This window comes from Acomys minous, assembly GCF_964271855.1.
Source record: "Acomys minous genome assembly, chromosome: 16".
Classification (NCBI taxonomy): domain Eukaryota; kingdom Metazoa; phylum Chordata; class Mammalia; order Rodentia; family Muridae; genus Acomys; species Acomys minous.
In genome coordinates, this window is record NC_140498.1 from 9,954,741 (window position 1) to 9,978,375 (window position 23,635).

A 23,635-nucleotide genomic window follows, 5' to 3' on the forward strand; every position below is an offset into this window, starting at 1 on the left:
GGATTGTAAGTTTGAAAATACCCTGGCCTACATAGTCAGACCATGTCTCAAAAATAACAGATCAAAGCAAAACTGTTGTTGTTTATAAACTTGCTACAATGGTTTTATTTCCTTCAATTTAATATGACATAAAAACTAAGGCAACTTAGTTTTAAGTTAAGGGATTAAAGGCATGGGACACTATGCCCTGCCTAAGAGTATTTTTAAGTAGCTTAAACTTTAGTCTTCAGTGTCTTTTATTAGATGGAGAAACTTTGTTGCTCAATTTAAAAAGAAAAGTATTGTAACGATTGCTGTTGTGTGGCACTACACTCAGTTTGGTTTTGGTTTTTAATCAAAGTTTTCAGAGAAAGGTGTTGTTGCTGTGCTGTGAGCGTTACACACACTCTAGAGTGTTTGCTGCTGCTTGATATCTTCTCTCTGTCTGTTTTCTGGACTCTGAAGCTCTGACCATCCTGCAGCTCTCTGTAGACCAGGCTGGCCTTGAACCCACAGGGATCCATCTGCCTCGCCTCCCAGGAGCTGAGATTAAGGGTGTGTGCCACATGCCTGGCTTATTTATTTAATGCCTGTGGGTGTTCAGTCTGCTTGTGTGTGTCTATGTGCAACATGTGTGTCTCTGCATCGTTTGTGTGCTGTATCCTCACGGAGGCCAGAAAAGGGCACCAGATCCCTGCAGCTGGAGTTACAGATGCTTGTGAGTCTCCATGTGGGTGCTGGGTTTGAGCCAGCGTGCTTTGAAAGAGCAGCCACTGAGCTATCTTTTTAGCCCCTTAACTATTATTTGAGTGTTGCTTAAGTGTTAGAAAATTTAATTTTGTAAAGTTTTTTTAAAGCCTGTTTGTGGGTTTTTAGGTCATCAAGTTGTGTTTAACTTTAGATTTTTTTCCCTCCAAAATTTATAGCTTCAGTAGCCGTACATTCCCCACAAAAAAGCACTAAAAATCATGCCTTGCTGGAAGCTGCAGGACCAAGTCATGTTGCAATCAATGTCATTTCTGCCAACATGGACTCCTTTTCAAGTAGCAGGACAGCAGCACTTAAGAAACAGCCAAGCCACATGGAAGCTGCTCATTTTGGGGACCTAGGTAAGTGGCTGCCACTTCTTATTTTCTAATCAGTGACAGACTTGATAAAACATATGAGAATCTAGTCATAAGATACTGAACTCTGAGCCGGGCGTGGTGGCGCACGCCTTTAATCCCAGCATTCAGGAGGCAGAGGCAGGAGGATTGCTGTGAGTTCAAAGCCAGCCGGTCTACAAAGTCCAGGGCTGCCAAGGCTACACAGAGAGACACTGTCTTGAAAAAGCAAAACAAGATGAAATGAAACAAAACACCAAAAAACTACAAGTGTAATGTGGTAGTGTTGTATTGTGTTCATGTAAATATAAGACATATCAAAAAAAAAATGAATAGTTTACAGGAGAAATGCATTTGATCACTTAATATCACACACACATACTCGCTTCAGTAGTACTCAGGGAGGTACTAATCAAAATAGTGAGTTAAAAATATTAAAGCACATTCAGAGTTTGCTAATTTGAATGTTAAGTAGGCCTGAGGGAAATGGCCACTCCTAGGGGCAACTGGTTTAAATGAATGAGGACTATTTTGGGAAGTAGTCAGTTTGGAAGTATTGTCTGATTACAGTGTTAGAAAAACTGGCAGGCTGTCTTTAGATAGGAAGTTGTTAGCAAATGGCTGATTGATTTGATTCTGTCTTTTAGGCAGATCCTGTCTTGACTATCAAACTCAAGAGACCAAATCAAGCCTTTCAAAGACCCTTGAACAAGTCTTGCGTGACACTGTTGTCCTCCCGTATTTCCTTCAGTTTATGGAGCTTCGGAGAATGGAGCACCTGGTGAAATTTTGGTTAGAGGCTGAAAGTTTTCACTCTACAACTTGGTCCCGAATAAGAGCACACAGTTTAAACACAGTGAAACAGAGTTCATTGGCTGAGCCTGTCTCCCCATCAAAAAAACAGGAATCTACAGCATCTTTTGTAGCTGAGTCTCTTGACAGGAGATTGGGGGATTCTGGCTCAGCGCCCCTGCTTGTGACTCAGTCAGAAGGAGCTGACCTGAGTGGTAGAACTCAGAACACTCAGAACCACTTGCTGCTCTCCCAGGAACGCCACAGTGCCCACTCTCTCCGTCCTGAAACGGCCAGAGCAGACGCTCATCCAGTTTCCATGGACCCCCCAGAATCCTCTTCCAGACTTCCAGTGGTAGCCAATAGAAGCAGCTCCTCTTCTCCACTGAGAGAACTATCAGGAAAACTAATGAAAAGTACGTATGTGATGTCTATGTCTCATCATAGTGCTGCAGAACTTACAACAAGGAGCGAAAGGGTCAGAACAGTAGCTTTTCTCCTCTGGTTTAAAATTTAGGAGGATTGGGAGGGTCGAGTGTAGCCAGGGTGTGAAAAATGAGCAGGAAGGCTATCTTGAGTGACTGTAGCTAAGTGCAGCCGTTGGCCAGCGGGACAGTGTGCTGCTTTTTGTACATTGTCCAAGTAGATGATCTCCGGGCCTCAGTCCTCAGTTATCACCGTCTTTCCGCACCTCGGAGGGCAGGTTTTTTTTCATCTTATTTCTCAGATTGCTGGTAGATATCATTTATTGAGTTCTGTGCTAAGTATATATTTGGGTTGCATTTGTCATGACAGCTGTGTTGAAGAGGGATTGATATCCCGTTTATCCTTGAGAAAACTGGGTTTCAAAGTTGTCTCCCTAGGCTGTCTGGTGAGCGAGGAGATACAGTTAAACGTGGGCATTTTGAAGACAGCACTTTCTTCTTTCCTATTCTTTTAGTTAAGAAATTGCACCACATTCTCATTTTTGTAATGACTGCTCTTTAGAATTCTCATTATCCAGACTTTTTATCTTCTCCTTTTTATTTCTGCAAGTCTGGCTGATTGCTTCAGATGCTTGTAGCTTATGGGATGCTGGTTTGCTAATGAATCAAATTTAGTGTGTTACTTGATCTTGGAAAGTTCCTAAAGTTTCGTAAAATTTTAATCTACTCTGTATAAATGTATGTGACTGTGGGCGTGCAAGTGCCACTGTACATGTAGGGGTCAGAAGGTTCGCAGGTTTGCCCGTGCTTCCACAGTAGGCTCCAGGGATTGGATCACAGGCTGCGGGGACAGGCATTTTAAGGTTGCCACCAGCCTCTCAATTGTTTCTTGAAATGTTTTTTATGATTTTATTTATTTATTTTGTAGTTTCCTGTTTTCTTCACTCCAGTTTTGATTCTGTCTTTTGTTGGTATTCCCATCTCCAGTTCTGGTGGATCTGACGCAGTGTGAGTCTTTGGATTCCCATCCTGGTGTGGAATGTGCTTTACTGAATACTACATGTGTGAGTGAGAGTTGTGAGCCGCCATGTGGGTGCGGGAATTGAACCCGGTCCTCTAAGAGCAGCCAGGCCTCCTAACCATTTTACCATTTTTTTCTAGCTCCAAGGCCTCAGCTTTTCTGAAGTTTTGTTTTTGTTCATAAAAATGTTGCCAATGATTTAAAACAATAGAAAAAAGTTGTTTACTTTATGTGGTAAATTCAGTCTTTCAGTTAGTAACTGTGGTAAGTTTACTTTTTTGGTTTTTCGAGACAGGGTTTCTCTGTGTAGCCTTGGCTGTCCTAGACTTGCTTTGTAGACCAGACTGGCCTTGAACTCACAGCAATCTGCCTGCCTCTGCCTCCAGAGTGCTGGGATTAAAGGCGTGCGCCACCACCACCCGGCTGCTAAGTTTACTCCTGAGTACTTGGTGTACATCTCATTTCCAAGATGAGTGGTAAGTGGTGAAGTCGCAGTCTAACCACTCGGGGGAAATTTTTATACAACTTATGAGATATCTGAAGAATATTTTTATTACTTAAGCTTTCATCTTTTATATCTTAATTAATCTTAAATTACTTCATGTGCCCTGAAGCAGTTTCAAGACTTTGTTCTTAAAATTTAGTGTTCTGAAATCTATCATTTAAAAAATTTTTTATATGTGTGTGTATGTGTACCACACGTGTGCCTATTGGATCCCCCGGTGGGAGGTTATAGATGGTTGTCAGCCACCACATGGTGCTGAGAATTGAACCCAGGAGATCAGTAACAGGGACAAGTGCTCTTAACCTCTCAGTCATCTCTCCAGTTCCTGAAATACATCATTTTCAGAAAAATAAACAAAATGAAACAATAATAACAACAAAGTTATATCTTAGTTAAATGAAATAGTAAAGTTCTAGATATATTTATTTGGATGGTCTCATTGTGGTTACTTGAGGTTTGTTGTAGTTGGTTGAAGATCACTTTTGAGGTGAAAGACAAGGTCTAAGGATTCAGGTATTTTAATAATTTGTGGTGTATGTTTTGTCTCAAGTATGCCTGTGCTCTACGATGTGTAGAGCATCAGAGGCCAGAAGGCATTGGAGCTTCTGGAAGACGAAGTTGCAGCCAGTTGTGGGCTGCCGTGTGGATTCTGGGAATCAAACCTGGGTCCTTGGGAAAAGTAACCTTCTTAAGTATTTTAAAAGCTAATTGTTGAATTGCTAAATTGAGTAACTTAGTGCTTAAAACATCCCTAGGAAAGTTCTTTTTTCTAGTTTCTGGCCCGTCACAGACCCTAAAATATATATCTTTTATAAACAAAACAGGATATTTTAAGGAATTTTCTGTTCCTTTTTCTTTTTTTAAGTCATATTGCATTCATTTATTTATATGAGTGTGTGTGTGTGTGTGTGTGTGTGTGTGTGTGTGTGTGTAAAGGACCTCCGCATACCCATGGAGATCAGAGAACAGCTGCTACTACCATATGGGTCCCCGCAGAGCCATCTTGTAGACTCCCTTTAATTATTGTTTTGAGTTTGTTGTGAGTCTTTGATAAAGATTGAGAGATGCATTGATCTATGAGGAGTCAGCTGCTGTGTCCATTTAGTAGCAGAATTATAGTAGGTTTACCTCTAGGGCCTGTGACTTGTCTAGCCATAGGTTCTTGGCCCAGTAAAGGCACTAGATATGGGTGGTGGTGGTGGTGGTGGTGGTGGTTATTACTATTATTATTTTCAAGACAGGGTTTCTCTGTGTATTCTTGGCTGTCCTGGACTCACTTTGTAGACCAGGCTGGCCTCAAACTCACAGCGATCCGCCTGCCTCTGCCTCCCAAGTGCTGGGATTAAAGGTGTGCGCCACCGCTACCCAGCAGGTATGGGTTTTATATTGTAAAGTGTGCCTTAAATCCGTTGGAGAGTGGTTGGTTACATCCGTGATTGTCTTGACAGCAGTGCACTAGTGGGCATGTCTTACCAAACCATTCGTTATTGCAGCTCACTGGGTTCATAGCTAGATGGGATTGGTGATTACTTTTCTCCTCCAGTAGTGTGCAGCGCCCTCCATCACTGTAAAAGGTTAGTCAGTGGGGATGATGTTTCCAGGTTGGCACCAGCTTGGTATCTACATGTTCTAGGACTTGAATATGTGGTGCCTTCAGCAATAGAGTCTCATGTCAAGTTTTGGAGGTAACTGAAAGCTTAACAAGGGTAATAATCTCTAATGTGTGGTGGAGTCTATGGGACCTAACTTGCCAACAACTCCAAAGGAGATGGCGATTCCTGCCTTTGCGCTTTTTGTTAGTCCATGGTGTTGTGTAGTAGGAGCTGTGTTACATCATTAGAGGGTAACTCACTTTTACTTTCTTATGTATGTATATATTTTTAGGAAGCTTCTCCGGTAGTAGTTTTCCATATGACTTTTTCAAAAGGCCTTTAGTGGAACTTACCCCTTCTGTCCCGTTTTCTGTCCTTCCCTCCTTACCTCACCCAGTTTAACTCTTCCTGGTAGCATCATTGCTTTTTAGCCTCTTATAACAGTGTATTCTGTCTCTTCTCCCTTAACAGCACCCCCCCCTCCATGGCTCCTGTTCACTTTGTGACATATGGGTATTCCAAATAAGGCACGCATGTCTGAAGATTTAAAGCTAGTAACCACAAATCAGGGAAAGCATGTGTGTGCTGATTGTCTTTCTTGGTCTGGGCAACCTCACTAAGAATGATTGCTTCTGCCTCCGTCCATTTGCCTCAGCTTTCTCTCTTCTTCCTAACTGAATGATATTTCCTTATGTATATATACAGCTTTTTTACTATTCCTCCAGCAACTGAACATTCAGATCTATAAACCATTCCACCCAGACAATGCAGCTTCTTCCAAGCAGCCCAACACAAACCACATAGTGGAGCACAAATTAAGAAAATTGAAATCACATCCTGCAGTCTATCTGACACCATGGGATAAAGCTGAATGTCAGCAGTAGAAATGATAGACAGTATACAAATTGAACAGCACACCATTGTATCAAAGTAGAGTGAAAGGAGAAATTAAGAACGTTTTTATTTATTTTTTTATTTAAATAATTTATTCAGTTTACATCTAAATTGTTATTCCCTCATTTGTATCTTCCCATTCCTCTCTTCCTCCCTTTTTCACTCTATTACGCTCCTCTAGGCCTGTGACAGAAAGGGACATCCTCCCCACCATATGATCACAGCCTATCAGATCTCATCCGGGTAGCCTGCTTTCCCTTCCTCTGAGTGCCACCAGGCCTTTTCCACCAAGGGGAAGGTGGTCAAATAGGGTGCACCCAAGTTCATGTCAGAGTCAGCCTCTGCTTTCCATACAACTGTGGAGAATTTGCTGTCCATTGGCTAGATCTGAATAGAGTGTCTAGGTTTACTGCATGCATTGCCCTTGGTTGGTACAGTAGTTTGAGCAGACCCCCCCTAGGTCCAGATCCGCCGCCAGCCTTGATGGTCTTCTTATAGGGTTCCTGGACCTCAAGAAGAAAGTTCTTATCAAGGTCAGCCTGGTCTACAAAGCAAGTTCAGGGGCTAGGGCTCTGTTACACAGAGAAACCCTGTCTCAAAAAAAAGGAGGAAAGTTTTTAAATTCCTAGAATTGAACTTCTGAAAATGAAAACACAACCGGCATCCAGGAGGTACAATGAAGGCAGCGCTAAAAGGAAAGCTTAGAGTGCCATGTGCCTACATTTAAAAAAAAATATTGGGAGATACTTTTTACTAATTAATGATGCACAGAAAGGCCTTAGAAAAACAGGAGCCGTCAATAGCCCAAACAACAGACAGGAGGAGATCAAAATCAGGCCTGAGAGCTGGAAAGAAGGCTAAGGCTCGCCACCAAAATCAGGGCTGAAGTCAGTGAAAGAAATACCGGGAATCAATGAAACAGAATTGGTTCTTTAGCCAAATTAATCAGAAGAAAAAGAGGATCCAAATTAGTAAAATTAGGGATGAAAAGGGAGACATTACAACAGACATTGAGGAAATTCAGAGCATCTTAAAGATATACGTTAAATATCTATAGTCCCCTGAACTGGCGAATCTGAAATAAACAGGTAACTCTCTAGAGATGTCTGACCTACCAAAGTTCAGTCATGATAAAGCAAATGATGTGCTTTCTTCCTGCTAACAATACTCGACAGTAGCAAACTAAGGAAGAGGAGATGGTCTATCTTGGCCCTAGTTTCATAGGGTTTAGTCCGTGGTTCCTTGACTCTGTGTTTAAATGTCTCAAACATAAATGTAGCTTTATAAAGATGGGTGAGCTTCTACGGTTATATTACTGTGCAAATACTTCAACCTGAGACACAAAGAGAACGTGTTTGGATCATCATAGCTAAGAAACTTAGTAGTTCATACAGACATTGGAAGAAATAATTGACACACTGTTCTGTGAGCCACACAGTGAAAGGATAGCTTTGCTACAGCGGAAGTTGACTTGTAATAGCACCACATAACAAACAGTACGCTGCTGTTGTGAACACAGTCCATTTCAGTGATCCAAATTGCATTTGGGATTTGAAGTTGTCCTCTTTTTTCCTTGTAGGTATAGAGCAAGATGCAGTGAATACTTTTACCAAATATATATCTCCAGATGCTGCTAAACCAATACCGATTACAGAAGCCATGAGAAACGACATCATAGGTAAGTAGTGCTTGAAGTCATGGGGGAAGAACTGGCTAGTTTGGTTTTTGACTAGGAATTTTTTTCCTCTTTAACTCCCCCTTTAATTATTGGGGCTTTTTATTTTGTTTTCAGATGGGGTCTCACTATATAGCCATGGTTGGCCTGGAAGAGAAGGCTGGCCTTGTAGAGCTCCATCTGCCTCTGTCACCTGAGTGTTGGGACTAACAGCACGTGCCCCCACACCTAGCCAAAAAAAATTTTTTTTTTACTATTTTTATGTGTATATATGTGTTCACACATGAATTGAGGTGTATCATGAGTACAAGAACTCGCAGAGGCCAGAAGAGGCATCAGGCTCCTGGAGCTGGTCCAAGTTCCTGGCAGTTGTGTGTAGTCCTGGGGTGCTGGGGACCAAGCCCAGGTCCTCTGCCAGAGCAGCAAGTAGTCTTAACTGCTGAACCATCTCTCCAGCCCCAAGAAGACTGTAGAGTGTGTGTGTCTGAGTATGCACCATGTGCATACAGGGCCCCACAGAGGTCAGAAGAGAGCATTTGCTCCCCTGGACCTGGGGTTGTAGGCAATTGTGAGCCTCCATGTGGGTGCTGGGACCTAAACCAAGGTCTTCTGCAAGAGCAGAAAGTACCACCTCTCCAGCCCCTCGAGGCACTTTTCTTTTATCTGGTTTAGCTCACTTCTCTCTTGCATGTTGACTCAGATTCTTGGGGTGGAATCAATAATAACAAGCACAATAATAATAACAACATTTTTATTGACTACTCAGTATGTCTCAGACAATATCCTGAGGACTTTCCATGTATAAATGTATGTAATAAGAATCTCGTGTGATAAATACAGTTACTGTTTTGTAAATGAGGAAGCTTGAGAGTAGAGAAGTTAGGTACTTTCAAGGACGTGGCATGAAGGGTTTGTTTGTGTTTTGTTTCATTTTTGTTTTGGTGAGACAGGGTCTCACTGCACAGCTCTAGCTGGCCAGAGCTTGTTATGTAGACAGGTTAGCTGCAGAGACCTGCCTGCCTTACCTTCTGAGGGCTGGACAAAGTGTGAGCCACCATGCTGTCTGTGACAGTGCTTTCATTTAGTAAGTTGACATTAGCCATCTCTTAGGAGCTCACATCCCTCCTCCCCCACACACAAACATTTCAGAAATGTATTTTCATCATACATATGTATGTACAGACAGAAACTGTGTCAACAGATGCATTCTCTCTGGCACAAACTTTAAAACCGGGGAGAAGAGGCACTGGAGGAATGGCTAAGTGGTGAAGAGCACTTCCTGTTCTGTCAGAAGACCCCATTTCACTTCTCAGTACCCGTAACTAACTCCAGGGAACCCTATGTTCTCTTCTGGCCTCTGAGGTTACCTGCACACATGAAAAACACACAACACACCCATATGCCCACACCCACACCCACTCCACCTAAATAAAAAAATTTAAAAAGAAAACTCTGTGGGCCTGAAGAGATGGCTCAATAGTTAAGAACACGGCTCTTCTGTCAGGACCTGAGTTTGGTTCCTACCACCACACAATGGCTCACAACTATCTGTAACTCCAGTGCTAGGACGTCTGCTGCCCTCTCTGGATTCTGTGGGTGCCAGGGGTGTATGTGGTACACAAAAATAAATGCAGACAAAACACCTATTCACACAAAATAAGTTATTTTTAAAAAATAATCCTAGTGTTGGGATGGTGAAAACAGGTGAGAATATAATTTTAGGGAGAGAAAAAGATGTTAAATGATGCTGATACATTAAATAAGGTGAACACTAAAAATTGAGAGGATTTGGCAATCCCATATACACTCCTCATCTTAGTAATAGTAAACTATGGATAAAACTTGATTTTAAGAGTCTTTATAGAAGGCCAGGTGTGGTGGTGCACGCCTTTAATCCCAGCATTCGGGAGGCAGAGGCAGGCGGATCGCTGTGAGTTCGAGGCTAGCCTGGTCTACAAAGTGAATCTAGGATAGCCAAGGCTACACAGAGAAACCCTATCTTGAAAAAATAAAACAAAAAAAGTCTTCATAGAGCCGAATATTGTGCTTTTAATGCAAGCACTCAGGAAACAGAGGCAGCCAGATCTCTTGAGTTCAAGGCTAGCCTGGTCTACACAGCAAGTTCTAAGACAGCCAGAGCTACATAAGTGAGACTGTCATCTCAAAGGAAAAAAGAAAGAGTATTTAAAGAAAGTAGAAAGAATGGAACAGGAAGTAGTGAAAATTCTTATGAGCCGTATTGCTATGAAGAGTATGTTAAGTTGTTTTTAAAGTAAATGTATTACAACCACATAAGTGTGTTATCACATTTAAATAGGAGTATGTGCTTAGCACCCCAGGCAGCTGATGAAAATGAGATAGCAGTGAAACAAAAGCTAAGGGGAAAGGCTTGTGGAAGGATGGAATTTCAGAGCAGGAATGGAAGGCTGCTTGGGTAAGACTTTAGAATGGCTCACGTGGGCTGGAATTGCCTTAGAAGTTGAGTTCTTGATGCTCTTACAGAGGACAGGAGTTCAATTCTCAGCATCCACATGGCTGCTCACAACTGCCTACAACTCAGTTCCAGGGGATTCGATTGCTCTCTTCTGGCTTCCTTGAGCACCCCGCATGCACGCAGTGCATAAATAGACCTGGAGGCAAAATATTACACATACACATAAAATAATTAAGAAAGGTGGGTTCATCTGTAGTGATAGGAACAGATGCACTCTGTGGGGGTGAAGATGCACGTGACAGGAGAGGGAAATAATCTTCTCATTGCTCTGGCCTTTTCAGTGAAGGAGGAAGCAAAGTTCTCAGCAAAGAGAACAGAAGGGGTGTTACATGCTTGAGGGGGAGCAACATGATGTAGTAAAGGTACAGGAAACACTTAGTTTCTCCTGCTATACTTCACAATCGTGAGACTAGTCTGTGACCCTGGGTGCACCCACTTCAGCAAGTGTTTCTCTAGTAGATGCTACTTAAATGTCTCCTTTGTCAATTCAGTTCTGTCACTGCCTACCTGGAAACAGCGGCAGACTCTACAGATTGAGGGCTTGGCCTCACAGGACTTCCCACTTCTAAGAAGGTTGGGGGTTGGGGCCCACATTGCTGGTTCTTATTCACCCTCCTTGGGTTTGATTAGTTTGCTAGAGCAGCTTGTAGAAGCTAAGGAAATACTTTGATTTTCTAATTTATTATAAAGGGTATTTACAAAGGATGCAGGTCCGTAGTCAATGGATAGCTATGTACAGGGCAAATCAGAGAAGGACCACGGAGCTTCCTGCTTTCTCCACATGCACTCCACCCTCTGTCTGGGCGTTGCTGTCTTTCTCAGCCCTGTCTGTACTGTAGATTTTAATCAGTTCATTGTGTGAGCAGAGCTGAATGTGATGCATCACCCTGCCATCAGTCCCCTTCACTGAAAACCCCAACCCTCTCACAGGCCGTGGTCATTCGCCCCGGCATTGTGGTGACCAGGCCCTTCCTGAAGCTCTCAGGGTGCTCCTAACTCCTGGTTGTCTCATAAGCACAGGACAAAGACTCCTACACTCCAGAGACTGCAAGGAGTTTAAAAGCCGACCACACACATCTCTGTCACAGCTGAGGATTGTCTGGAGAGCGGTGAATGCAGGGATCAGGATGACTGACCCTTGAGTTTTCAGAAGCCTCTTTAAAGGGCAGAACTGACCGGTTGCTTCAGGGGTTTTCTAGTGGTATTTATTAGGCAGCTCTCTTTGTAACACTCACTTTTAACATTTAAATCCGTAATTCATTAGGTTACAATCTTACAAATAGTATTACTGATTAAACATATTTTGTTTTTCTAGAGGCAGGAGTAGGGAGATCTCTATGAATTTGAGGCTAGTCTGGTCTACAAAGAATTACAGACTAGCCAGGGCTTCATAGTGCCTATCTCCAAAAAAGAGCTAATGTAGAAATTGCCAAGTTGCCCTGTAAAAGATACACTAGTGTATACTCCTATTAGCAGTGGTATCAGTTTTCCTCTGCCCTAACTAGCATAATTATTAGATATGTGTATATATTATATATGTGTTATAATCTCTACATAATTGCTGAAGCATTTGATTTGTGTATATATGATTGCTGAAGCAGTTTTGTGCTGCCTTTCTGCCCGCCCATCAGCTACATCTGTGCAGGGGGCCCAGGCAGCCCATGCATGGTTCCTGGCTGAAGCCCCAGTCGGCACAGGCCCCCTCGGTTCTGGTTAGTTGGCTCTGTCAGTCCTCCCTCCCGTTGTTTTGTTTTTTAAATAAAAAAAGCAGGGACGGGTAATGAGAAGAGTACCACCCACCTCTGTTCTTTTGGAGTTATCTGTCATGTCCTTGGTTCAGTTTTTATTCAGGATGTGGGCCATTAATTAATGGTATTTCTCCCCTCCGAGACAGGGCTTCTCTGTGTAGCCTTGGCTGTCCTGGATTCACTTTGTAGACCAGGCTGGGTAATCTTTTAATTATCATACTTTGTCCTGACTTTGGTTTTTCGAGACAGGATTTCTCTGTGTAGCCCTTGGCTGCTCTAGAATTCACTCTGTGGAGCAGGCTGGCCTCGAACTTACAGAGATCTACCTGCCTCTCCCCCCCAAGTGCTAGGATTAAAGGCATACAACACTACCGCCCAGCCATATTCAGACTTTAAAAAAGATTATTTTAAAGTGTGTGTGTGTGTGTGTGTGTGTGTGTACACTGTGGTGAGTGCAGGTGTCTGTGGAGTTCAGAAGAGGGTGTCATAATTATATGTGGTTAGGATCTGCCTGACATGGGTGCTAGGAACCAAACTTGAGTCCTTTGGAAGAATAGTATGTGCTGTTGTTAACCACTGAGCCATCTCTTGTCCTATGCCCATTTTGCCTTTTCATTTTGTTTTTAGAGCCATCTAATGTATGCTTGTTTTGTTTAGTGTTTTGGTGTGTTTTCTTTTTTTGTTTTTCAAGACAGGGTCTCTCTATGTAGCCTTGGCTGTCCTGGACTTGCTTTGTAGACCAGGCTGGGCTCGAACTCACAGCAATCTGCCTGCCTCTGCCTCCCGAGTGCTGGGATTAAAGGCGTTTGCCACCATGCCCGACTTGGTGTGTTTTCTATATGCATACCTCCAAAGATTTTCCATGTCCCAAGATATTACCTATATTTTCTTCTTGTTTTTTGAATTTAGATAGTTATTTAGTTATTTATTTGGGGCTGGTGCATATGCCACAGTAGAGGTTGGATGACAAACTTTGGAATTGGTTCTCTTCTTCCACTACGTGCATTCTGGGTATTGAATTTGAGTAATCAGCAGGTTTGGCAGCAAGCGCGCTACTGAGCCATCTTGCCAGCCTTTTTAGTTCCATTGAAAACTTCATGTGTATGCCTTAACTATTATTTCCCAATTTGATTTAAGGTGATATAGCTTGAATTTAGTAGAAATTCAATTGCTATTTCTTTCACAGCAAAGATTTGTGGAGAAGATGGCCAGGTGGATCCCAACTGTTTCGTTCTGGCACAGGCTGTAGTCTTTAGTGCAATGGAGCAAGAGTAAGTTCATATTCTCACGTGGCTAGCCTTCCGGGGGGTTCTGGCTCCTGGCTGGAAAACAGACTTCACTTAACTAAACACCGCACTTTTGAAGAGTTAAGTCACTTGGATAAAGTCATTTGGGGTGATTGAGACTATAGTATATGCCTGAGAATTTGTTAATTTCGTAATGCATGTCTTCAGGTGGGCATCTGATTTGTTTATGCCTTCAGTTTATGCTCTGTAACTCAGTAGTAGTAACACACTGTCTCCAGATGTCCGATTATTGCTGTGTGCCTTTAAAAATCTGTATATTCATTCTTTCACTCAGTACTTATTACATTTTTTGTACAGGGCCACAAGTAGATACAGTATCTGCCTTGAAGGAAGTTACAGCTTAATAAAAGAAACAGGCCGTTTTCTTTGGTTACTGTAATATGAGGTAGCATGTGGTAACTATCAGGAGAAAGCCATAAATCATTGAGAGGTGGCTTAAAGCTGAAAGGAATCAGGAGCAACACTTTGGAAATAAGGCAGCCTTGGTCTAGGCCTTTTAAGATTTTATAAGAGCAAAGCTAGGCGGTGGCGGTGGCGGTGGACACCTTTAATCCCAACACTGGGGAGGCAGAGGCCAGCCTGGTCTACAGAGGGAGCCCAGGACAGCCAGGGCTACACAGAGAGACCCCGTCTCAAAAAAAAAAAAAAAACACTAAAAAAAACAACAACAACAAAAAAGATTTGCTAGGAATAGTTTTGGAAAGAGTAGTTTTTCCAGTTATGCTCTTTCCTTGGTCTTTCCCTCAAATGTTTTCTTTTTGTCCACGTGCAGGCACTTTAGTGAGTTTCTGCGAAGTCACCATTTCTGTAAATACCAGATTGAAGTGCTGACCAGTGGGACTGTTTACCTGGCTGACATTCTCTTCTGTGAGTCAGCCCTCTTTTATTTCTCTGAGGTAAATCCTGCATTTTCTTCTATGTTCTGCTAGAGCACTCCAGCCTCATGCTGGGGCCCTGTCTAAACAAATGACATAGAAGAGATAAGTCATTTCTAAAGTACTTGTTCTAGGTTGTACTTAGTGGCAAGAGGACCTTAACAGCATATTTATCAGATTAAAGAGAAAACTCAGCGTAAAATAACCCTACTTTTAAAAAGCACATTAGTTACAGTGTAAGAGAATACATTATAAAAAATACTTTAACTACTTTATAGCCATAGAATTGGAGGCTGGGATGTGGCTCAGTTGGCACAGTGCTTGCCTAGTGTGCGCAAAGCTCCCTAGAAGACATGAAACTGGTTGGTGCAGACCTGTTAGTTCCAGCATTCCTGAGGTGGAGGCTGGAGGGTCAGAAATTTAAGGTCACTCATGCTTTGCTATAGAAGGATTTTGAGGACAACCTGGGCTACTCAAGGCCATGCCTCAAATATAAATAAATAGGCATTTGGGAGGCGGCTCAGTAAACAAAATGCCTGCTGCACAAACATGAGGACCTGAGTTCAGATCCAGAGAGCCCATGTGAAAAAGCCGGGCATGGCAGCACACACAGCGAGGTGCTCAGCCCTGGAGCCGGGCATGGCAGCACACACAGCGGTGTGCTCAGCCCTGGAGCCTTGGCTTGCTGCTCTAGCCAGATGTTGAGCTTCAGGCTCAGTAAGAGACTGTTTCAGAAAATAGGGTAGAGTGCAATAAAGAAACACATCTGGGGGCTGGAGAGATGGCTTAGTGGCTAAGAGCACTGTCTGCTCTTCCAGAGGTCCTGAGTTCAATTCCCAGCAACCACATGGTGGCTCACAGCCACCTATAACATGATCTAATGTCTTCTTCTGGCCTGCGGGTGTCCATACAGGTAGAGCACTCAGATACATAAAATAAATAAATCTTTTTTTAAAAAAAGGAAAAAAACCCACATCTGATGTCAATCTCTTGGCCTTCATATGCTCACACGTGAGCACAGTTCCCCCCACATACACATGCATGCACATATTAAATAAAAGTGAAGAAGTAAAGCCATGACTGCTTCATTCCATTGCCATAATCACAGACCAGGTTTCAGAAGAAAGAAAAGTGAACATTTCCCATGTTTACCATTTTTATTTTAGCTATTTGATAGAAATTTTCAGTATAATATTTGAAGCAAACTGCAAATCTGTTAATCTCTTTGAGACATACATGGTATTTTTCACATTTATTCATTTTATTGAAGTCTTTTTAAAAAAGATTTTATTAGCACATGGTCATACATTAATAATCAGCTTCATTATGGTATATTCATAGATGTACATAATGTTTTTATTATATTCACACAAATACCTTGTTATCCACCCCCCCATTCTCTTTCTCTTCCCAACTTCCCCCCGCAAGTTGTTTGTTTTTGTGTGTGTGCTTGTCCCCCGGTGAGTTCCATTAGAAGTGTGGACACCTTACTAGTGACTTCACACTGAAGAACACATCTCTCCCTCCCCCATTCATCACTGACATTGTATAAAACTTTGGGGTGCTACGTGGCCTTGTGAGCCCTTCCCCTTCCACACAAGGCGGTTGATAGCACAGTCTGTCGAGATCTCCACAGGTACTCACAGCCGCTGAGAGTTCAATGGGGAACAGACGTGTTGTACCTGGAAGTCAGTGTTCCCCGTCACTCATTCCCTTCCTCCGTCTCTTACATTCTTTCTGACTCTTCCTCCATGATATGCTTGAGATGTGGGTGGGTGATGCAGATGTCCCCTTTATAGTTGCACACTCAGCAGTTAGTGACAGGGTCTCTGCAATCACCACTGATCACTGCAAAACGAAGCTTTTCAGCCAGACAAGGTGTTTCATGCCTTTAATCCAGCACTGGGGAGGTGAGTTCAAAGCTACCCTGATCTACATAGTGAGTTCCAGGCTAGCCAAAGCTGCATAGTGAGACCCTGTTTCAAAAACACCAAAAAATCCAGCTTCATTAAAACTGGCAGTGGCGCTGCTCAATGTGTATGAACATGTGACTTAGAAGGCAGCTGGACAGTACATCTTAGCCATTTAGGAAGGCAGTAGCAGTGATTCCCCACTAGGACTTAGGGCCTTCTCAGTTACGGACTTTTAATTGAGTTTAAAGCACCAAATGTGGGTTCCTTCCTCTGAAGTGGAAATCAAATAGAATCAGAAAACAGTTGGTTAGCTCCATAACAGACTCGTCACTATTGTACCAGTGGGTACATCTTGCCTGGCTGGTCAGGAGTGTTACAGAGTCTGTAGCCAAGTACGGCTGTAACAATTCTCACCCAGCACGTTGCGTAGTGCCTTCCAACTTAGAGGGGCTAGCCAGCAGGGAGGAAGCTTCCATTCCACTTCCAGCTTGCTCTCTATCATGTGACCAGAGTGATTGGGGTTTACCATCTAATTCTGGTAGTCAAACAGCTGCAGTGGCAGTTGCCGATATTGTTTTGAGGGCCTCAGGGGCCTCTCTGCTCAACAGCTTTTAGGAAGATAGCCCACTCTGGCACCTAGATTTGGTTTAATATATCCACTCACAGCAGGTAAGGCGTACAGATGCTTGAATTGTGCCTTTTGGCAGAAGTGTGATGAACACATAGTCAACTTGCTTTTTATTTTTTTCCCTTTTTGACCATGGTTGAAATCAGTAATTGTTCAGATTGGCCTCATGGAGTGTCCATGTGTCCTCATGGAATGGTACCTGGACTTAGGTGTAAAATAATTAGTTCAGATAGTTCACTGTTATTATTTGTGAGCAAGTGTGAGTCCAAATTTGTTTAATTTTTACTCCAGTGCACTGAAGTTTGCATCTCCTTGTACATGGTGTGGGTTTTTATTGTTGTTAATTTTATTCCCTTTTTCCCCTGAAAGAATATTTAAAACTTGTCTATTTCAAGTTTCTATATGTTGCTGAAGGGTGTGGATTGTAGGGGATCCTTTTTTTTCTGTACTACTAACAACATATAAATCATAGGTGGTAAGGGAACTGCTTCTTGTCTTGTATTTTTCTTCCTAGTACATGGAAAAAGAAGATGCAGTGAATATCCTACAATTCTGGTTAGCAGCGGATAATTTTCAGTCTCAGCTTGCTGCCAAAAAGGGCCAATATGATGGACAGGAGGCACAGAATGACGCCATGATTTTATATGACAAGTGAGTTTGTTTGGTCCCTGTGTCAGCAGGTGCTCTGAGCATTCGCTATGCACTGCGATAATGATGTTGAATAAAGTCCATCTGTGCTGTCAAGCGAGTCCACAGGACATAGCATAAGAACTGATTTGCATGTGGTAGATGCAAGGCTTTCCAGTTGAAGAACAAAAGTCCCTGCTGAGGAAATTGAGGGGTTTTATGGTAGCAGGCAGGACCAAAGTGTGGTGCTCAGAAGGGCTTCTCAGACAGAAACTTGGTTTAGATCCTAAGGAGTAAATTGAGGCTTGGGCCATGGCTCTGCATTTGATTAAGAAGCCCTGCCTTGGGGCTAGACGGTTCAGTCACCAAGTGGACTGCTGCTCCTCAAGAGGATTGGGCCTCCATGCCTGGCACCCACATGGCAGCTCACAAGCACCTGTAACTTCAGTTATAGGGGACCCGATGTCATCTTTTGGCCTCTTCAGGCACTAAGTTTGTACATGATGCATAGACGTGCCTGCAAGCAAAACACCCATATACATAAAATAATAGTAATAATAAGATACATAGAAATGTCATCTTAAAAAAAGGAAAAACTCCACTTCAAAGAAGAAAGATGAGCCATCAAGGAAGACTCCCAGCATCATCCTGTGCCCTCTACACACGTGTCCGCACATGCATGCTCACTTGTACATACATATGTGCCCATGTGACCATGCACACATACATACATGAAAAGGGGAAGAGAGAAAGATGTTTCCAGGCGATGAAAGCTTGAAAACAAACTTATCACAAATGCCTTGACATGGGCTAGAGAGATGGCTCAGAGGTTAAGAGCACCAACTGCTTTTCCAGAGGTCCTGAGTTCAATTCCCAGCAACCACATGGTGGCTCACAACCATATATAATATGATCTGAGGTGCACTGTATACATAATAAATAAACAAAGACAAAACAAAACAAATGCCTTGACATGATTATTAAGTGAGCCTGAGATGGAAATAGCATGTATAGAGCAGTGGAAGAGCCTGTGCTTAGGAGCCAGGTTTGGATAATGAACATGATTGGAGGTACACTAAGCTAATTGAAAATGTGTACATGTATCATTCCTTCGCTCGACATTGATAATTAGTACTAGTTTTTCAGTAGTTTCTGGGTTTTGTCTTTGATACTGAGAATTGAACCCGTAGCCTTGTACATGCTAAGCAAGCCCTCTACCTCTAGGCTACACCAGCCAATTTCTCATTAGTTCCCACAAAAGACAAGAAGTTGGTGGAAGAATCTTTCTGTAAATTAAAAACATCTGCTCAGGCAAATGGTAAGACTGTAGACAGTGCTATCATCACAGCCCTGTTGGCCAGCAACATTCAATTCATTCTTTACATTTGTCTTTGATTTTTTTTATTTTTAATGAGGAAATTTGTTGTTTATATCCATAGACAAATGTGCGGATGTGACTTGGGGGTTAAAAGGACATCACAGGCTAGAGAGATGACTCAGCATCCAAAGGCACTTTTGTTGTTCTTCAGAGGACTCAGTGTTCATTCCCAGCACCTGGCCGGCCGCTCATAGCTGTGTAGCTACATCTCTGGAGATCTGACGCCCTCTTCTGGCTCCACGGGCACCTGTACATACATTTTGCATATTCACACAGACAGCACACATAAAATATGAAGGCAAGAACTGTGTGGTGTTAGAGTGAGAGGACCAGGACTATCTAGACCAGCACTTGCTAAATGTCGAGTTTGGCTGTCTGCGTAATAACCATCTAGGATCAATTCCCAGCACCACATTTTGCTTTGCAACCCTCCATAACTCCAGTTCTAGGTCAGTCAGTGACCAGGGACCTATGTGCTGCACAGACACATTCGCAGACAGAACACCAAAACACATAAATAAGAAAAATCTTAAAAACAAAACAAAACAACAACAAAAAAACAAAAAAACAAAAAACCAGGGCTGGAGAGACGGCTCACAGGTTAAGAGCACTGACTGCTCTTCCAAAGGTCATTAGTTCAATTCCCAGCAACCACATGATGACTCACAACAAGATCTGGTGTGGAATGCTGTATATATAATAAATAAATAAATCTTTTAAAAAAACAAAACCCGATTCCACTAGGACCTTGTTAAAAACTCGCTTCCAGTCCCGTGTATTAGGTTTTGATTCAGCAGGTTTGAGGAGGAGACTCGGGAATGGTTATTCTTTTGAAAACTTTTGAGATAATTCTGATAGATGATCAGGTTAAGCATTGAGTCTGGTTTTTCTGTTTTGAAGGTGAGGAACTAGGTTCCATGGAGAAAACTGTTTCTTGGAATCAAAGGGCAAGGTGGTGGGGGAACTTTTGAACAGAGCTCCACTTCCTCATGTTCATCCCAATGCTCGCTCTGCTGTGGCAGGTTAGTGGGAGGTTTTAGGTAGACAGTGATGGCTGTTGAAATGGGAAGAAAGTACATCTGAAGTTGGGTCTGACAAGAGTGTGAATATGGACAGCCGCGGAAGCGTGTGTGGGATTTGGTTTTACTTTGAATCTCTTTCTGCCATAGGTACTTTTCCCTCCAGGCCACACACCCCCTTGGATTTGATGATGTTGTGCGGTTAGAAATTGAATCCAATATCTGCAGGGAAGGCGGGCCACTTCCTAACTGTTTCACAACCCCATTACGTCAGGCTTGGACAACCATGGAGAAGGTAACCATGATCTCCAAATATTAAACTATGAGAAGTTCTACTGGTGAGCCTCCGAAAATACAGACTATAACGCAGCGCTGGGAACCTGAAGCAGCAGGGCAGAGGGACGAAGGGCAGAGCCTTGGAGTCTGGACTCGGTGTGCATTAACCCCACTTGGTAGGCTAAGTGGCCCAGGCACTTACTGGACTAATACCATTTCCTCATCTGTAAAGTAGAAGTAATAGCAAAGTTACACAGGATTAAAATGAACTAATGGTGTGAAATGCATATTAGCTTAATGACCATCACATTAAAACTAGTAACCGTTACTAGTTTTGTATCTGTAGGAGATAAAATTAATTTCTGAATAATTGGCAAATATCTATTGATCATGAAGATTGAAATACTAATTTTATGTATTTTGATCACCATTTTACGATTTTGGTCACTAATTTTATATATTTTGAGATTATTACTAATGGCTTAGTAATAGTGTTAATATTTATGAATAATTTATTATAATGAATTAGAACAGATTTGTCAGGAGTTTTACTAAGTCCAGGGCAAACTCAAAAGTTTATGTCACTAAAACATGTCATGCTTATCCAGGTGAAAAGAGATTGATTAAGCACTATTATAAAATGCCAGACACAAAAAACTGAACTTACATGCTGGGGAGGTAGCTCAGTCAAACTTGAGTTAGGGTCCTAAGTAATTTGTTTTGTGGTTTTGTTTTTTGTTTTTTCAAGAGAAGGCTCTCTATATAACCTTGGCTGTCCTGGACTCACTCTGTAGACCAGGCTGGCTGTTTTGTGTTTTGAGACCGTGTTTCTCTGTGGAGCCCTGGCCGTCCTGGAACTGGCTCTGTAGACCAGGCTGGCCTCGAACTGACTCTGTAGACCAGGCTGGCTTCGAACTGGCTCTGTAAACCAGGCTGGCCTTGAACTCACAGAGATTGACCTTCTTCTGCTTCCCAGAGTCCTGGGATTAAAGGTGTTTGCCACCACTACCTGGCTAGTTCTCAATACTTTTGTAAGAAACCAGAGTGTGGAGAGGTGGCTTCTATAATCCTTACCCTGAGGACGTAGAAACAAGAGGACCCAGCCAATTGATGTACCCCAAGTTCAGTGAGAGACCCTGTCTTAAAAAATAAGGTGGAGAGGGCTGGAGAGGTGCTTCAGTGGTTAAGAGCACTACCTGCTCTTCCAAAGGACCCAGGTTCAATTCCCAGCAACTACATGGCAGCTCACAACTGTCTGTAACTCCAAGATCAGACACCGTCACACCAGTGCACATAAATTAAAATTAAATAAAATATTAAAATAATAATAATGATGATGATGATGTGGAGAAATGATTGAGGAAGACACCCAAAATTAGTCTCTGGTTTCTTCATGCATATATATACACATACACACACAAAAATACTAAATTTAAATGAATTAGTATAAATGACAAGTTATTAAAAAGCTAGAGAAGATGTAATAAAGTACCAGTAACAACCCAAGGTAGCAAACCTTTTTTAAATTAAAATGAAAAATTTTCTGATTTTAAAGGAATGTTCAGGTCCGAGGAAATATGAAAAAATAAAAACTGAAGTCAGGCAGTGGTGGCGCATACTCCCAGCACTTGGGAGGCAGAGGCAGACAGATTGTTGTAAATTTGAGGCCAGCCTAGTATACAAAGTGAGTCTTGACAGCCAGGGCTATTACACAGAGAAACCCTGTCTTGAAAAACAAACAAACTAATTAATTAATTAATTAAAACTTAATAAATAAAATACAGAGAAAAACAAGATATGATTGGGTGTGCTGACACACAACCTGCAAACTGAGATAGGTGGAAAGATCAGGCATTTAAGGCTAGGGGATGTGGGACTGCTGAGTGGCACACATGTGGAACACCCCAGTGCTTACAAGGCAGAGGCAGAGGACCCTTGGCTCACCAGCCATCCAGTGTAGACTAATTACTCTCCAGACCAGTAAGCGACCCTGTCTGGAGGTGATCAAGTTCCTGATGACAGTGCGCACGCACTCTGATGTGTTAACAAACAGGGGCTGGCAGAAGAGTTCAGAGGTCAGCTACCGGGACACAGGATAGAAGCAGAGGATTGGCACTTGAAAGTTGTCCTCTTACTTCTGTGTGTGTGACATGCACGTGGACAACTACTTACGCACACACACAGGCATGCTTCTGTGAAACAATAAACATAACTAAGTTGAAAAAAGAGAAAAGTGAAAATTCAAGGCCAGCTTGGGCAACTAAGGGAGATCCTCTTAAAAATAAAAATGGGTTGTGGCTGTCATGTGGGCGACCCTGGGTTCTGTCTTCACTACCTCTCGGGGCAGGAGGACATAATAGTTCTTAATAAATAAATGTTGATTGGTACTGTATTTTTCTGGAGGGACGGAGGAGTCAGAGACCATTCAAGACGGTGTATGTGACCCAGGCTAGCTGTGAACTCACAATCACCTTGCCTCCTTTCAAGCGCTGTTTATAGACATGAGCCACCAGGCCCCCTGCCCTGCACTAATGTCAACAATAGCAGACCGTAGCACGTGGATGAGGAAAAATAGGAAGTGATGCATTCAACAGATTCTTTTGAGCGTTTCTGTACTAGTTACTAGTGTTTCAGTGATAAACAAATGGGGCTTTTGACCTTTGGAACTTAGGTCTATAAGAAGACATTTTATTTTTTATTTTTTAAAGATTTATTTATTTACTATTTACACAGTATTTTGCCTGCATGTGTACTTGCACGCCAGAAGAGAGTGCTAGATCTCATTACAGATGGTTATGAGCCATCATGTGGTTGCTGGGAATTGAACTGAGGACCTGTGGGAGAACAGCCAGTGCTCTTAACCTCTGAGCCATATCTCCAGCCCCAGAATACATTTTAATTACAGATATATCAACAGTTGTGCTAAATGCTGTGGAGGAAATCTAGTCTGTAATGGAAAGTGAAAATGATAAACATGAGTACTTAACACCATTAATAATTTTTTTTTTAAATTTTTCGAGACAGGGTTTTTCCTCTGTAGCCTTGGCTGTCCTAGGCTCGCTTTGTAGACCAGGCTGGCCTCGAACTCACAGAGATCCACCAGCCCCTGCCTCTTAAGTGCTAGGATTAAAGGCATAATAATTCTTAAATAACCATAAAACATACTTCAGTTGGCATTTATTGGGCAAGTGCCATTAGTTATTTGGAAACAGATAAGGAAACCAACATCAGAAAGCTTGTGTGGGTACAGATAATCTCCTGCCAGTTATATAAATTGATAACATTCCTTTGGTAGATACATTTGCTGTATATTTGAAGGTTAAAATTCAACTTAGCAATCGTATTCCTTGTAATTTTTCAAAGATTGATTTTTAGTTTCATGTC

General features: G+C 42.3%; 1 protein-coding gene across 7 annotated transcripts in view; it reads left to right on the top strand.

Annotated features, from left to right (window-relative positions):
- The window catches only part of AKAP10 (A-kinase anchoring protein 10), a 65,002-nt gene that overhangs the window by 13,200 nt on the left and 28,167 nt on the right, over window positions 1-23,635 (top strand). For 6 of the 7 annotated variants that reach the window (XR_014775244.1, XR_014775245.1, XM_084760874.1 and 3 more), the window contains exons 3-9: window positions 906-1,088; window positions 1,730-2,290; window positions 7,891-7,989; window positions 13,415-13,499; window positions 14,308-14,431; window positions 17,466-17,602; window positions 20,126-20,270. Coding sequence is in view for 5 of the 7 variants with exons in the window: in XM_084760874.1 (XP_084617000.1) it covers window positions 906-1,088; window positions 1,730-2,290; window positions 7,891-7,989; window positions 13,415-13,499; window positions 14,308-14,431; window positions 17,466-17,602; window positions 20,126-20,270 (1,334 nt within the window). In the remaining 2 variants the exon portion in view is untranslated. Of the gene's footprint in view, window positions 1-571; window positions 698-905; window positions 1,089-1,729; window positions 2,291-7,890; window positions 7,990-13,414; window positions 13,500-14,307; window positions 14,432-17,465; window positions 17,603-20,125; window positions 20,271-23,635 lie in introns of those variants that run through there. The other variant, XM_084760876.1, reaches the window with a different exon arrangement.